Genomic DNA, 15,000 nt, shown 5'->3' with positions numbered 1-15,000 from the left:
CTTATCTTTCCATTTTTGTGTGTATCTATGCTTCTCTGACTAGACAAGTGTCTGCTAAGAATGATTGTTGTAACAGCTGCTTGTTGTGTAGGATTGCTGCATACAGTATGATGTGCTGCTAGATGGAAATTTGGTTATAAACATACACAGTTTGTGAGCAGAAATGTGGTTTGCTGTCTACAGTTAACAACAATATTTACTGGTGTAGCAATAGATAAATTGTTATTGCCGGGCATAACGAGGCTTCTAACCGGGTCGCACAACAGAAAGGGGCGTGATCACATGGCTCTCCATCGAGCCTCAGTATATCAATGTAGGCATGCAAAGATATTTACTCTCTAAACTCCTGACAACTACTCATATCTAAGTGTACTGATAGTACCGGGCATAATGTTTACATGTGTAAACTCATTTCTCGCAATCAAGGAGAGCGGAACGAATTCCAACTTTCTTCAACTCTTCAACCAGATCTCCTACAACAGCAAAAGTCATTTGTTTTAATAGTCAAATTTTTCAAATGTTTATTTCAATAAGTCAATTTCTACTGTCATACTGATTTCAATTAAAAATAATTAATTGATTAATAATAAATATTCTAATTATTGAAAATATTTTAAAATAATTTTTCTGTGCAAACTTGAAGTCGATCAGTTGCTGATCTGTCGACTTCTTACTAAACACACATCATGACCCGAGTGCATCTAACTACAGTCTCTAACATGCTAAACGGTAAAACCACCCAGGATACAACACATACAAAACTCCAGTCAGACTTAGTATAATAAGCCCCCTTTAGATGCAGTGTTTTCTTGTGTGTGTGTGTGTGTGTGTGTGTGTGTGTGTGTGTGTGTGTGTGTGTGTGTGTGTGTGTGTGTGTGTGTGTGTGTGTGTGTGTGTGTGTGTGTGTGTGTGTGTCACTGTGTTTGTCACTGTGTGTGTGAGTGTGTCACTGTGTTTGTCACTGTGTGTGTGAGTGTGTGTGTGTGTGTGTGTGTGTGTGTGTGTGTGTGTGTGTGTGTGTGTGTGTGTGTGTGTGTGTGTGTGTGTTGTGTGTGATGTGTGTGTGTGTGTGTGTGTGTGTGTGTGTGTGTGTGTGTGTGTGTGAGGGTGTGTGTGTCACTGTGTTTGTCACTGTGTGTGTGTGAGTGTGTCACTGTGTTTGTCACTGTGTGTGTGTGTGTGTGTGTGTGTGTGTGTGTGTGTGTGTGTGTGTGTGTGTGTGTGTGTGTGTGTGTGGTGTATGTGTGTGTGGGTGTGTGGGTGTGTGTCCAACTAATGCCAACAAACTACAAAACACAAATCACCATATTACCACTCACAACGACATCTCTCACCATTCTGATGCATCTGCATCATGATGTCACATCCACCAACAAATTCTCCTTTAAAGTAAACCTGCGGAAACGTGGGCCAGTTGCTGGTAAAACAAACCATTTCATCGTGTGCAACTGTATGTTCAGTATGCAAGCGATCAAATGTCAACCTATAGTCTTTAACTGATTGCCGTATGTTGTCATCTTCTAGGATATTGTGGCTTGCATATTTATTAACACCTACACAAGATATATTAATAATTGATAATAAATAAATAATTACAAAGTTTGGTTCACACACACACACACACACACACACACACACACACACACAGTCACACACACACACACACACACACACACACACACACACACACACACACACACACACACACACACACACAGTCACACACACACACACACACACACACACACACACACACACAGTCACACACACACACACACACACACACACACACACACACACACACACACACACACACACACACACACACATAGTCTGTTACATACAAATGCTGACCCTCACCGTGCATCCTAAGAATCTGAACGACTGCATTGCTGAAGCCACACTGCAAAACAAGAACGTAATACACACTACACATCATCATCAACTGGTACTGTACTGTCTTCCACTTACTCTTGGCTCATCGGGTGTGCCTTTCATAAACAGAACGACGTCATCGTTTGTCACCAACTTGATTAATATCAATGTAAACAGCATATAAACAATAGACACCGTACTTCAATCTTTTAGTACAAGATATCATCCATTGAAATCAACTACCATAGTTGCCTGATTATCGCCCACCCCCAATGGTTGGCCACAGTCAATGGTCAAGTATGGGATGAGGTCTTACTAAAAAGTGAGATCTAAAGTTGTTAATTGGTGGAAATAATTAATTAATTAATTGTCTTAAACAGTCTGTTGCTACACTAAAAGTAGAGCTTCAAACCACCACTACTACCTAAAATATAGAAACCTACTCTTCTATACGGTATGTACAAGTTGAAGAATGTCAGCATTTCTACAGAAGCAAATCTAGCAAACAGTCACTGTGGAAAGCACCAATTAGCACTAATTAAAGGACTAAGAGGTGTGAAAATATTAGAGCCTTGGACAAAGTTGGGGGTGGGGACTTACTTGAGCACTGGGGTAATAATCAAGCGAGTATGGTATTTAGAGTATTATTCCATACAACACACACACACACACACACACACACACACACACACACACACACACACACACACACACACACACACACACCATCACACTCCTGACACCACTACTCGCACCTAACATCCCGGATAACTAAACTAGACTCCGTTTTACTATCAAATCGCAACAAATCCAAACTTTCTTTGCACAAATCATAAAACGTCTCTAGAGGTACCTTATGAATCAACTTGTTTGAATCCGAATCACTCAACAACCTCGAATTTGTCACCAACAGAGCCGTTCGACACCGTCTGACGAAGCCGGATCTTGCAGAAATCGCTAATAGCTAATCATAAAACACGTTACAAAATGAGATTTGCTTTGTAAAACGTTAGAGAAAACTGAACTCGTGACATGGTTTATTGACATCCGGGAGGTTGTCATATACTTTTATAACCCGGATAAGAGAGAGATGCAGAGGTCGAGGACGCAGAAGCGTCAGGTTCCGACTCTTTCAGACGAAAAGCAAGACCCGGAGGATTATCTCAGTAAGCGTTTGAGTTCGTCTGTTTGTCTTAGTTTCTGTCGGCGAGTGTGTAAGTTTGTCTGTCTATTTGTCTGTCCATCTGTATGTCTATTTGTCTGTCCATCTGTATGTCTATTTGTCTGTCCATCTGTATGTTTACTTGTCTGTCTATATGTATGTTTATTTGTCTGTCCATCTGTATGTCTATTTGTCTGTTCATCTGTATGTCTATTTGTCTGTCTATCTGTATGTCAATTTGTCTATCCATCTGTATGTCTATTTGTCTGTCCATCTGCATGTTTACTTGTCTGTCTATCTGTATGTCTATTTGTCTGTCCATCTGTATGTCTATTTGTCTGTTCATCTGTATGTCTATTTGTCTGTCCGTCTGTATGTCTATTTGTCTGTCCATATGTATGTCTATTTGTCTGTTTATCTGTATGTCTTTGTTTGTGCTTTTGTATGTTTACTTGTTTGTCCATCTGTATGTCTACTTGTTTGTCCATCTGTGTGTCTCTTTGTTATTTTGTTTGTCAGTTGTCTGTGTGTATCGCTTTGTCTGTCTGTCGCTGTATGTGTCCATATGTCTGTATATTGTTTGTCCATTAGTTTGCCAATCATTCGTTCAACAGTTTGTTAGTTTGCAACTTTGCTGTGTTGCTCACCTGCCTGTTACCTTCTGTGTCTGTTTATTACCCAATCTGTCTATCTATCTGTCTGTCTGTTTATCTGTCTGTCTATCTGTCTGTCTGTCTATCTGTCTGTCTACTGTCTGTCTATCTGTCAGTGAATCTGTTAGTGTGTCAATTTGTTTATCCATGTATTGCCAGTATACGCCCATTCCTCTGTCTCCTAGTCAGTTGGTCAGTCTGTTTCATGTTTTGAATTTTCTCTACTGTCTAAGCATGCACTTTGCTTATCATCCCTATTCTTCATTTTCAGAGAAACTGGGTGTAACTCGACACGTCCACCATGCTCTAACTCAACTACTAGAGTCGAGGTCCGATGATCCAGTAGGTTTCTTGGTCACCTAGTAAGCACACTCTCAATCACATGTCAAGATACTGTAGACATAATGCAAGTCAACTTTGTAGTTTCAGTCAAGTCGTTGAGAGACCGTCTGTGGTCAAACGTGCACAGCAGGAGATTGGGCTTGTGCACCATGCTAGTCCTGGTTTTCAGCAGCATGTCTTTAATGCTTATACAATCATGTGTAGCCAAGCGACTGTGAAGGCTGGTGGGCATAGAGGTATGTATGCCAAACATGAGGAAATGATGAAATATTTGTGGATGGTGGAAGGGTGTGATGGAGTGGCAGTACGTGTGTGTGTGTGTGTGTGTGTGTGTGTGTGTGTGTGTGTGTGCGTGCGTGTGCATGCATGTGTGTGTGTGTGTGTGCGTGCATGTGTGTGTGTGCATGTGTGTGTGTGTGTGTGTGTGTGTGTGTGTGTGTGTGTGTGCATGTGCGTGCATGTGTGTGTGCATGTGTGTGTGTGTGTGTGTGTGTGTGTGTGTGTGTGTGTGTGTGTGTGTGTGTGTGTGTGTGTGTGTGTCTTTCTTTGTTTGTTTGCTTCATACCAATATCAAATGTAAGAGCTTGAGTAAGATGTTGGTGTATAATTATTGGTCTTGCAGGCTCAAAGCATCCAGGTCTAATGGGTGGGCCTTTTTCGGAGCTGCTGCAACTTCTACTTACGTAAGAGATGATGACTGTGTGTGTGTGTGTGTGTGTGTGTGTGTGTGTGTGTGTGTGTGTGTGTGTGTGTGTGGTCTGTGTGATTTACTTTTTATGTTGTAATGTCTTTGGTATGTGTAGGAGCGTGCCCACTGTTTTTGCCAACAAGTTGATGACTAAAATTCAGTGCAGAGTTCACGAGGCTGTACATTACAGCATATTCTGCCGAGGCGTGTTATCATGTCTCGTGCTGGAGGGTGCAGTTATAAGTTCTTGTGTGAATGTTTTGTGTACATGTGACTGTGTTTAGATTTTCTACAGCATTCAAAGTCGTTGTATGAGATGCTAGATATTTTTCATGAAGGTAGATGTACGTACTGTGAGATGCATCCCTCCAATACAAGATAGTCTAGTGTAAGATGCATCCTTCCAATACAATAGTTTAGTGTATTGTGAGATGCACCCCTCTAATACAATAGTCTAATGTATTGTGAGATGCATCCCTCCAATAGTCTAGTGTATTATGAGATGCATCCCTCCATTACAGTAGTCTAATGTATTGTGGGATGCATCCCTCCAATACAATAGTCTAGTGTATTGTGAGATGCATCCCTCCAATACAATAGTCTAGTGTATTGTGAGATGCATCCCTCCAATACAATAGTCTAGTGTATTGTGAGATGCATCCCTCCAATACAATAGTCTAATGTATTGTGAGATGCATCCTTCCAATACAATATTCTAGTGTATTGTAAGATGCATCCCTCCAATAGAATAGTCCCACATTGGTTCTGTATGGTTCTGTCCCACATTGGCTCATTTTACAATGCTTTAGACTCTATCATGCTCCAGACCATCTACTGTCCGTCATCACCAACATATATTCAAACCTTCAGCTACAAGTTTCCACTGTGAAGTGGGCAACATCCATGTTGCCCTGCAATATTGGAGTGCTCCAAGGTGACCCGTTTTCGGTCATTGTTTTTAACACCGTCATAAACACACTCGTTATGATGTTGAAGACTCAGCCTTTTGGTTACACGCTTAGTGGTTCATCTCACAAGATCAATGCTCTTCTGTTCGCTGATGACGTTACCCTAGTATCAAAGTCGCCTTCTGGTTTACAGCGTTTATGTAATATTGTGTCTGACTGGTGCCAGTGGTCCCAACTGACCATTAAAATGTCCAAATCCAGCTGTTTAGGTCTTAGTTTTAAACCCAAATTCCATCTTCGTGATCCTTCTGTTTCAATTTCTAATGAGTCTGTTCCCTTTCTTGGTTCTGAGTCTTTCCTTTTCCTTGGAATGCCAATCAATGGAAACTTGTCCGATGATAATTTCAAATCCTCTCTAATAAGCAAGGCAAAGACTTTGATGGAGAAATTGGACAATTGCCCTGTTAGTTGTCGGTGGAAACTAAAATTATACCAAAATGGAATCTTCCCAAGATTGTCGTGGTACCTGTCTCTACTTCCTCTTTCACCAAGCTGGCTGCAATCTGAATTAGATAGAATTGTTACATCTTACCTCAAGAAATGGTGTAAACTTCGTCGCTCGGCCTGTACTGCCATCTTCTACCTCCTCCCACAAAATGCTGGTCTTGGCTTACCCCGTTTGTCTACGTCTTCCATCTCCCTCCAGTCTTCAAAATCTGCCCGTCTCTTATCCTCACATGACAACTGTGTCTGCTCTTTGGCCACCAGTCAAGCATATAATAAATCGTATAGCAACAGATTCTCTGCTTTTAGAGAAGCAGCAAAGTCACTATCTGAAACACCAGGTGCTTCTGCAGCAAAATGGAGTGACATCACCAAATCAAGACTAAAGGAGGAACACCAAAAACAACTTCTTGCAAGAACTAAGAATCTACATGTCCAGGGATCCATCTTCCGTCTAGAGAACTGTTCATCTGACGTCTGGGCAAATGTTGTCTCTTGTCTTCCCGGTCATCAACTCTCTTTTGTCCTCAATGCCGTTTCTGATACCCTCCCTTCAAATGCTAATCTTGTCCTATGGAGTAAACGTTCTTGTGATAAATGTCCTCTATGTCATCAACGTCAAACCCTTCTTCACGTTCTCAATAATTGCTCAGTCCTCTTACAATGTCGTCATTACAATCAACGTCACGACTCTGTTCTCAGTCTTCTCTATAATGCGGCTATTAACCATCTACCACATCAATTCAACATCTTTGCTGATTTAAAAGACTGTGAAGTAAAGTTTCCGTCTGACATCATTCCTACTGCACAAAGGCCTGACATGTTGATTTGGAATAATCATACGCTCAAATTTTATGTCATAGAACTAACAATCCCTTTCGAAACAAACTTTTTTGATGCAAATAAAAGAAAATCAGAACGGTATACAGACTTCATGATGACCATCAAATCAAAAGGCTTCACCTGTAAGCAACTAAATATTCAAATAGGATCTAGAGGCTTTATTGATACTCCAAGTCTTCTCCCCTTCCTTGATGTCATCTCTATTCCTCCTCACAATCAACGTCAACTATTATCATCAATCGTAAAGGTGACAATTGAAGAATCTCGTAAAGTATGGTTAGCCAGAAACAATATCTAGTTCTGTTTATCCTAGTTTAGTTATTTTAGTTGTACATTACTTGTTAGAGCTTTTACTATTACTTTACTGGCGCCACATTATTGTTAAGTGTGATGGCCATGTATTAGTGAGGTGCTCCTCGTTTATCTAATAAATGAGTTCTTTATGTATTGTGAGATGCATCCCTCCAATACAATAGTCGAGTGTATTGTGAGATGCATCCCTCCAATACAATAGTCTAGTGTATTGTGAGATGCATCCCTCCAATACAATAGTCTAATGTATTGTGAGATGCATCCTTCCAATACAATATTCTAGTGTATTGTAAGATGCATCCCTCCAATAGAATAGTCTAATGTATTGTAAGATGCATCCCTCCAATACAATAGTCTAGTGTATTGTGAGATGCATCCCTCCAATACAATAGTCTAGTGTATTGTGAGATGCATCCCTCCAATACAATAGTCTAATGTATTGTGAGATGCATCCTTCCAATACAATATTCTAGTGTATTGTAAGATGCATCCCTCCAATAGAATAGTCTAATGTATTGTAAGATGCATCCCTCCAATACAATAGTCTAGTGTATTGTGAGATGCATCCCTCCAATACAATAGTCTAGTGTAAGATGCATCCCTCCAATACAATAGTCTAGTGTGAGATGCATCCCTCCAATACAATAGTCTAGTGTATTGTGAGATGCATCCCTCCAATACAATAGTCTAGTGTATTGTGAGATGCATCCCTCCAATACAATAGTCTACTGTATTGTGAGATGCATCCCTCCAATACAATAGCATACCAAACAATAACCAACATTCCTTTCCTCACAGGTGCTGCCGATCGTCACCTGTGTGACGCAGTACTACAGCAGCTTACACTACAAATAGACTCAGCAAGCACCAACCACGACACCACAATACAAAAGTAATGAATCTCAAACTGTCACTCTTCCATACTAACACATCCCATCTTCATAGAAGAACAACAAATTGCATCAGAACTGCAATGAAGCAAGTACGAACGCAAGACACTCAATCAAAACCAATGCATCCACACAAGCTATTCACTCCACTATTTTTCAGGTAGAGCAAAAGCGAACAGGGAAAAACGTTATGCCTCAAGACGAATTCACTGCTACGGCCGTGGATGCTCTCTTGGACAAAGTATGGAAAATGTATGTTGAAATCAGGAAATGCACTAAAACTGTGTCTGTAGATCCGAGAAATTAAGTGACGGCTGAGATCGAGTTTTGAACATTCTAGTCAAGAAATGACTGTCGATGTTTGAATACGCGGGCGGTGCAGTCATCCGAGCCAGTCACTACGACGTCGCCGTCTCTAGAACAGATACAATACAATAGGAGACGTTACAGCATAGTCATGTACAATACAGAGCATTTTAAAGGATTAAATAAATTGATATCAATGTATTTAAAGAATTTTTAAAAATAAATTAATATCAATGCATTTAAAAAAAAATTTAAAAATAAATTAATATCAATTTTATACATGTTCACCCCTGATTTGATCACGTGATAATTGATATTAAATACATTCACATCACTAGTTATTATCAAATAGCATGTGTTTCCCCTCACTTGCTAACCGCCATGTCTAGTACTTGGTCGGAGTGCCCTCGCCATTGTGTGTGCAACTGGCCCGTTCTGCCATCCCACAAGCAAACGACTCCATCTAGACTGCATGCATACACAAGTGGCTGCAATGAATGCCACTGCAGTCGCACAATGCCACTCTATAGCAAATGGAACAAACAAAAATATTAATTCTGTTTTCTATTTTTTTAAATTAATTACAAACAAATTTAAAAAATAATTTAATTTTTTAATCTAAAAAATAATTTAATTTTTAAATTAACTTTTTAAAATTAACTAATCAATTTACCTTATGTTCGCAACACTGTCTGACACGCTGTGATGCCACATCCCAAATTGTAAGGCGACCGTCCAGATAACCGACGGCAGCCAGACGTAGACTGTGGCAAAAAGCAACAGCTTCCACACTGACTGGCTTGTCTGATGATGCGATGCCATCTGGGTTATCATTTGTAGGATCGTATGATGCTTCCCTGGTGAAGTTAGCAACCACCTGCACCAAACAGAAGCACAACATCCAACATCCAGAGAAAAGTGTGCGCACGTGTGTGTGTGCCTGTGTGCATGTGTGTGTGTGTGTGTGTGTGTGTGTGTGTGTGTGTGTGTGTGTGTGTGTGTGTGTGTGTGTGTGTGTGCATGTGCGTGTGTGTGTTTGTTTGTTTGTGTGTGTGTGTGTGTGTGTGTGTGTTTGTTTATTTGCACGTGTGTGTGTGTGTGTGTGTGTGTGTGTGTGTGTGTGTGTGTGTGTGTGTGTGTGTGTGTGTGTGTGTGTGTGTGTGTGTGTGTGTGTGTGTGTGTGTGTGTGTGTGTGTGTGTGTGTGTGTGTGTGTGTGTGTGTGTGTGTGTGTGTGTGTGTGTGTGTGTGTGTGTGTGTGTGTGTGTGTGTGTGTGTGTGTGTGTGTGTGTGTGTGTGTGTGTGTGTGTGTGTGTGTGTGTGTGTGTGTGTACATCCCAAATACCTTGCCACTCGTGCTGATCAATTTCGCCAATCCATCTGAAGATCCAGTGAGCAACAACGAACCATCCTCACTGCAGTCAATGCAAGTTACACCATCCTGATGCCCATCACGTCCTTTACAGTAATCCTTGATGCAAATGTTTGCATCATACACAACAAAATAATGAAGCTACCTGATATATGGACAGTAGCAGCAGCTGACTTCAAATTCCAAACCTTGACACTACCATCAGCATATCCTGCAGCAACTTGCTTACCTGTAGCATATAAATTATAAATAAAATTTTATAAATTTATTATCAATTGTGTGTGTGTGTGCATGCGTGCGTGGTGTATGTGTATGTGCATGCATGCGTGGTGTGTGTGTGTGCATGTGTGTGTGTGTGTGTGTGTGTGTGTGTGTGTGTGTGTGTGTGTGTGTGTGTGTGTGTGTGTGTGTGCGTGCGTGCATGCGTGCGTGCGTGTGTGTGTGTGTGTGTGTGTGTGTGTGTGTGTGTGTGTGTGTGTGTGTGTGTGTGTGTGTGTGTGTGTTGCCAACCATCCGGCAATATCTTTCCACAAGTCGTTGCAACACCATAACTCTGAAACATTTTACAGTCACCATCTGGAACTTTCCACATCCACAATTCACCAGCAGTCGTACCAGCAAACAAGACATGAGTACGAAAATGCCAACACAACCACTGCAAACAAAGAAGGTAAGTGTATAACAAAATCAATGAACTGTGTGTGTGTGTGTGTGTGTGTGTGTGTGTGTGTGTGTGTGTGTGTGTGTGTGTGTGTGTGTGTGTGTGTGTGTGTGTGTGTGTGTGTGTGTGTGTGTGTGTGTGTGTGTGTGTGTGTGTGTTTGCAGAGTGACGCCAACCTCAAGATCTCCACATTCAAATGTCCAGACTTCCTTCCCATCTAACAATCTCCATACTTTCACTACTCCACTCATATCACCAGTGGCAACCAACTTCCCATCGTGGCTGAATGTAGTGCAAGTGACCGAGTCTTTGTGACCTACAAAGCATATCCAAACCAACAGATCAACACATCAACTGGATAAGTGAGACAACATAAACAACACAATCATATACACAGAAAACAGAAATTGCAAACAAAGACAAACAAACAAATAGACAGACAGACAGACAGACAGACAGACAGAAAAGTACGACCAGGAGCTCTTGCCTGGAGGTTTCGACTAACATTTGTGCCTATAGTCTTCAAACATTTTGGCTGTTGGGGAGAGAAAGCTGAAGACTATTTGAAGAAACTGTCACAGCTATCAAGAGACGAAGACGGAAAGCCAAATGCGTCAACCTTCAAGACATACCGGAGATCTGTGTTTTCTGTGTGTCTACAACGATCAAATGCTAGAGTGATTGACAGAAAAATAAAGAAGATTGTTTCAAGAGACAGCAACATAAACATATATAGTTGTAGGTAGAACCAAGCCCTATTGGCTTGGGATATTTAGTAGTTGCTTTGCTTAGATGGTGTATAATAGTTCAATGTTTGAAAATATATGTATGACAGACAGACAGACAGACCAACAGACAGACAAATAGACAAACAGATAGACAGACAGATAGACACACAGACAAACAGACAGACAAATGGATGGACAGTCAGACAAACAGACAGACAGACAGATAAACAGACAACCAAACAGGCAGACAAATAGACAGATTATTACATTTGAACTCTTACTCTACTAATAACAATCGCTAACTTTACGTATGCATAACAATAATAGTCAATGAACAAAATGTTGAACGTCTTTATCATATAGAAAGTCATCAAAATTGCACTTAGACAACTTTGACAACTTTTTAAAAATCACACAAGAGTTGCAAGACTGTACAACTACAGACAGTTGCTTTCTCCATCTATCTCTAAAGTCTATTTCGCTGCTTTTTCCATTTGCATCTTTTGAAATTTTTGAGATCTTATCGAGATAGTCTTCAGCCATAGGGCTCCAAAAGCCAAAGTGTTCAAAAACCAGTGGAATACATGTTGTATCAGATCCTGCTATAGACTGCTGTTGACCATATTTCGTCATTTTGCGTTTTTCTCTCAACTCAGCTGCATAACCTGATATTTTGGCAGCTGATTGCACAATGTCACAAGAATGTGGATGAGCAAGTGAGATGTCCAGGTCTTTTGTCAAGTGCCCAGTGGGATCATATGTTGTTACATCCGGCCTGTTCTCAGAGTCAGTATACCTATTTCTTGGCTGAACTTGATGAGGAATATTTAACTCGTCTAAACATTTAGTCCAAGTTGACACGATTGTATTGTGTTGCCATACTGGGCCACCGCCAAACTTGCAGGTCAATAGATGATAACCATGTTCATCAAGGCTTCTACCACAATCACACTTGGTAACAATCTGGGAATATAGTAAAGGAATACCAAGTCTCAAAAATGCTGCCACACAAAATTCTAAGGACTTTAGAACAAATTTTGGTGCTGAAGGAATAGCTTGAAGCCATGATCCTGCTCCACATCCCTGACATGACCTTATCCTAGCAGCATGTTTGACAGAGGATGCTTACATAACACATGTTGCTGCATTCCCTTCAGCAATATCCGAGCTCAGGCAATTTTGGAGTTTTACTAGAGTCTCCATAAGCCCAGACAAAGTCTGAGGTATGAGTGTCTCTCCATCTGATCCTAAGGTGGAAGAAAGGCTTGCTATTGCCTTGCAAAGATGCTGATAGAAAGGAGGTGGACTCGCACAGTTGAGGCTGTCATATAGATCTATTCTAGACGGAAATCTCTGAGGAATAGTGCTCATTGAATAGCACCAAGAACCCACAAAAGCAGCAGCAGAGATTTATGTCAAGTTTGTAATGCCAAAACCACCCAACTTGATCTTAAGAAGAGATGCTTGCTTCCATGTCAGCTCGTCAAGTGCAGGCAACCCCAATATTACTGCAAAAGTATCTCTTGATAGCTGATCATGAATGTGACAAGCTTGGTGTAAAACTGGAGGAGGCACACACCTTGCTAAAGACAGACAGACTAAAACCCGCTAACTTCCGACTAGCAACTCGGTTGAGATTGGGCTGCAGCATGCCTATGTCTTCAGCAATTGAAAGATGCGAGTGTAGCAAGATCAATGACAGAGAAGGCTATCACCTTCTAACCTGTAAAACTGGAGGCGGACCCATCTGGTCCCACGAATCAGTAGCAAATGTGTGGTGTGATAGTTTACGAGACCTAAACATAACACACAGAAGAGAACCCAGAAACCTTTACGAAGGAAGCAATTCTCGTCCTGATATCATAGCATTCGATGCCCAATCTGGATATGATATCGAGCTGGACATATCTCTTGCCCACCCGTGGAATGAGGACATCATCTTACAACCCTCTAAGGTGGATGGAGCCGCTGCCGCCAAAAGAGAGTCACAGAAGACGGAAAAATACAGCAAAGAGATTGATGCTATGGGAAATGCAGCCAATTGCATCCCTCTGGTTTTTTTAGCATTATGGCCGCTGGGGATGGAAAGCCCACCAATTTCTACATCATCTGTCCCTATTATCTGTAGATGAAGATGGACACCCAAACAGTGGCGAGTTCAAGACATCTGGAGACGCTGCCTGTCCGGTAGCCTCCAGAGATGCAACGCACAAGTGCTCTCAAGAAAACTATGTAGACTTTCTTTTAGCAAGAACAGTTGTACTGCTTATAGCGTACAGTTATTTAATCGTCCTACGTAGTAAGCGGCCGTAAGGGTCGCCGGACATTTTTGAATGTAATAGTGTTGAAATTTTAAATATATGTATTGACAGACAGACAGACAGACAGACAGACAGGCAGAAGCGGTTCCCTCCTCAGAAAAGCTTGCGCTTAACCCCAGTGAGTTTCGCTTAGCGGCTCTATTGAGGATGGGTTGCCCAATGCCATTTGGAGTTTGGCTGTCACACTGTGAATGTGGGAAAGTTCTCCACAAAGACGGATACCATCTTCTTAGTTGTAAACATGGAGGAGGCCCTATATGGCAGCATGATTCTGTTGTGAGTGGATGGTCTGAATGCTTGTGTGAAGTAGGTCTGCACCACAGAAAACAACTAAGAGACAGATATACAAACAATGATTGCAGACTCAATATTGTGGTGTTTGACACTGATTAGGGATCAAACGTTGACTTAGATGTTGCCTTTGCTCATCCGTGGAGCTCTGAAGTCTTACCAAAATCGGCAGAAGAAGATGGATTCGCAGCTTCAGCAAGGGAGGAGCGAAAGAGGCAAGAAGCAGAAAGATATTTGAATACTGTTGCGTCCAGAGCAAGGGACAGTGAAGGGAACAAAAACCATTCTGAGCTTGTCTGCTACTGAAGGAAACGTATAGCTGTAGTTGTGCAGAAAGTTAATGCTGGAGTGATACTAGGAAAATTGAAGAGGATAACAGGAGGTTGGGGAGATGGAGTCATGAGTGAAGATTTGGATGTACAATGTAGCGTGCACTAAAATGGTAGTTAATTAAGACTCTCTGCGTTTGATGTAAATAGCATAGGTGGTTTTAGTCTTTTTAAGTTTGAGACAGAGACAAGGATTAGTGGATATTTAGTGTTGCAATTGTGCTTAAAATGTATTGAAATAAATGAAGACAGACAGACAGACAGACAGACAGACAGACGAACAGGTAGACAGACAGACGAACAGGTAGACAGACAGACAGACAGACAGACGAACAGGTAGACAGACAGACAAATTGATACCACCCAAAACGACAAATAACAAACATATTCAAGAACCTGTCATCTCAAACAGAGGCCGACCATCGTCAATGCTCCACACAAACGCACGATCATCTTCTCCACCAGATGCGGCCACTGATGCCGTCACCGGATCCAGTGAAACAGAAAACACAGATTTTGTGTGTTCAGAGAACACAGTCACAGCATCGTCCGTCCCTGCAGCACCACCACCTTTCTCCATCTCGTTGTCATCCACAGTCAAATCTTCCATCTCATCAGTTAGTTCTAACAAAAAATATTAAAAATAAAAAGATAACAAACATAGAAAAATAAGAAAAAAATAAAAAATAAATAAAAAATGAAAATGAAAATAAAAAAAAAAAAAAAAATAAATAAAAAAAAAAAATAAAAAATAAAAAATAAATATAAATAAAACCTAAATAAAAAATAAAAAGAAATAAAAAAGTAAAACTAAAAA

At 40.9% G+C, this 15,000-nt stretch overlaps 3 protein-coding genes across 4 annotated transcripts in view; 1 reads left to right on the top strand and 2 right to left on the bottom strand.

The window, feature by feature from the left end:
* Positions 1 to 199: 199 nt before the first annotated feature.
* On the bottom strand, positions 200 to 2,934 carry LOC134193593 (glutaredoxin-related protein 5, mitochondrial-like). The gene is made up of 7 exons (XM_062662422.1): positions 2,901 to 2,934; positions 2,729 to 2,839; positions 1,972 to 2,028; positions 1,861 to 1,903; positions 1,484 to 1,553; positions 1,335 to 1,417; positions 200 to 473 (listed from the first exon to the last, which is right to left on the bottom strand). The coding sequence occupies exons 1-7, from the start codon at positions 2,907 to 2,909 to the stop codon at positions 409 to 411; spliced, it is 438 nt and encodes a 145-aa protein (XP_062518406.1). The 5' UTR covers positions 2,910 to 2,934; the 3' UTR covers positions 200 to 408.
* Positions 2,935 to 2,951: 17 nt separating this feature from the next.
* LOC134193592 (tubulin polyglutamylase complex subunit 1-like) lies at positions 2,952 to 8,611 on the top strand. 2 transcript variants are annotated; one of them, XM_062662421.1, is made up of 10 exons: positions 2,952 to 3,041; positions 3,962 to 4,052; positions 4,114 to 4,268; positions 4,655 to 4,715; positions 4,836 to 4,951; positions 5,005 to 5,058; positions 8,086 to 8,179; positions 8,233 to 8,269; positions 8,338 to 8,418; positions 8,471 to 8,611. In XM_062662421.1, the coding sequence occupies exons 1-10, from the start codon at positions 2,966 to 2,968 to the stop codon at positions 8,486 to 8,488; spliced, it is 783 nt and encodes a 260-aa protein (XP_062518405.1). In that variant the 5' UTR covers positions 2,952 to 2,965; the 3' UTR covers positions 8,489 to 8,611. The 2 variants fall into 2 exon arrangements, with proteins under 2 accessions (XP_062518405.1, XP_062518404.1); XM_062662420.1 differs by having other exon boundaries at positions 5,005 to 5,064.
* The window catches only part of LOC134193590 (angio-associated migratory cell protein-like), a 7,535-nt gene continuing 983 nt past the window's right edge, over positions 8,449 to 15,000 (bottom strand). Inside the window, exons 2-9 of the mRNA XM_062662419.1 lie at positions 14,580 to 14,807; positions 10,691 to 10,830; positions 10,364 to 10,508; positions 9,999 to 10,082; positions 9,827 to 9,939; positions 9,157 to 9,360; positions 8,853 to 9,007; positions 8,449 to 8,592 (exon numbers count right to left, since the gene is read on the bottom strand). Of these exons, the coding sequence (XP_062518403.1) occupies positions 8,514 to 8,592; positions 8,853 to 9,007; positions 9,157 to 9,360; positions 9,827 to 9,939; positions 9,999 to 10,082; positions 10,364 to 10,508; positions 10,691 to 10,830; positions 14,580 to 14,807 (1,148 nt within the window). The 3' untranslated portion in view covers positions 8,449 to 8,513. The remainder of the gene's footprint in view (positions 8,593 to 8,852; positions 9,008 to 9,156; positions 9,361 to 9,826; positions 9,940 to 9,998; positions 10,083 to 10,363; positions 10,509 to 10,690; positions 10,831 to 14,579; positions 14,808 to 15,000) is intronic.

The sequence above is a fragment of the Corticium candelabrum genome, chromosome 18, assembly GCF_963422355.1.
Source record: "Corticium candelabrum chromosome 18, ooCorCand1.1, whole genome shotgun sequence".
NCBI lineage: Eukaryota > Metazoa > Porifera > Homoscleromorpha > Homosclerophorida > Plakinidae > Corticium > Corticium candelabrum.
This window is presented reverse-complemented; position numbering and strand designations above follow the sequence as displayed.

Bases quoted from the DNA above. Each gene is read 5' to 3' on its own strand.
- LOC134193593 (XM_062662422.1), bottom strand. The intron at 1,554-1,860 runs GTGAGGGTCAGC...TATCTTGTGTAG, and splicing joins TCAGATTCTTAGGATGCACG to GTGTTAATAAATATGCAAGC. The intron at 474-1,334 runs GTGAGAGATGTC...TTGCTGTTGTAG, and splicing joins GATGCAGATGCATCAGAATG to GAGATCTGGTTGAAGAGTTG.
- LOC134193592 (XM_062662420.1), top strand. From the start codon at position 2,966: ATGCAGAGGTCGAGGACGCAGAAGCGTCAGGTTCCGACTCTTTCAGAC. The intron at 4,952-5,004 runs GTGCAGTTATAA...GACTGTGTTTAG, and splicing joins ATCATGTCTCGTGCTGGAGG to ATTTTCTACAGCATTCAAAG. The intron at 8,270-8,337 runs GTACGAACGCAA...ACTATTTTTCAG, and splicing joins TCAGAACTGCAATGAAGCAA to GTAGAGCAAAAGCGAACAGG.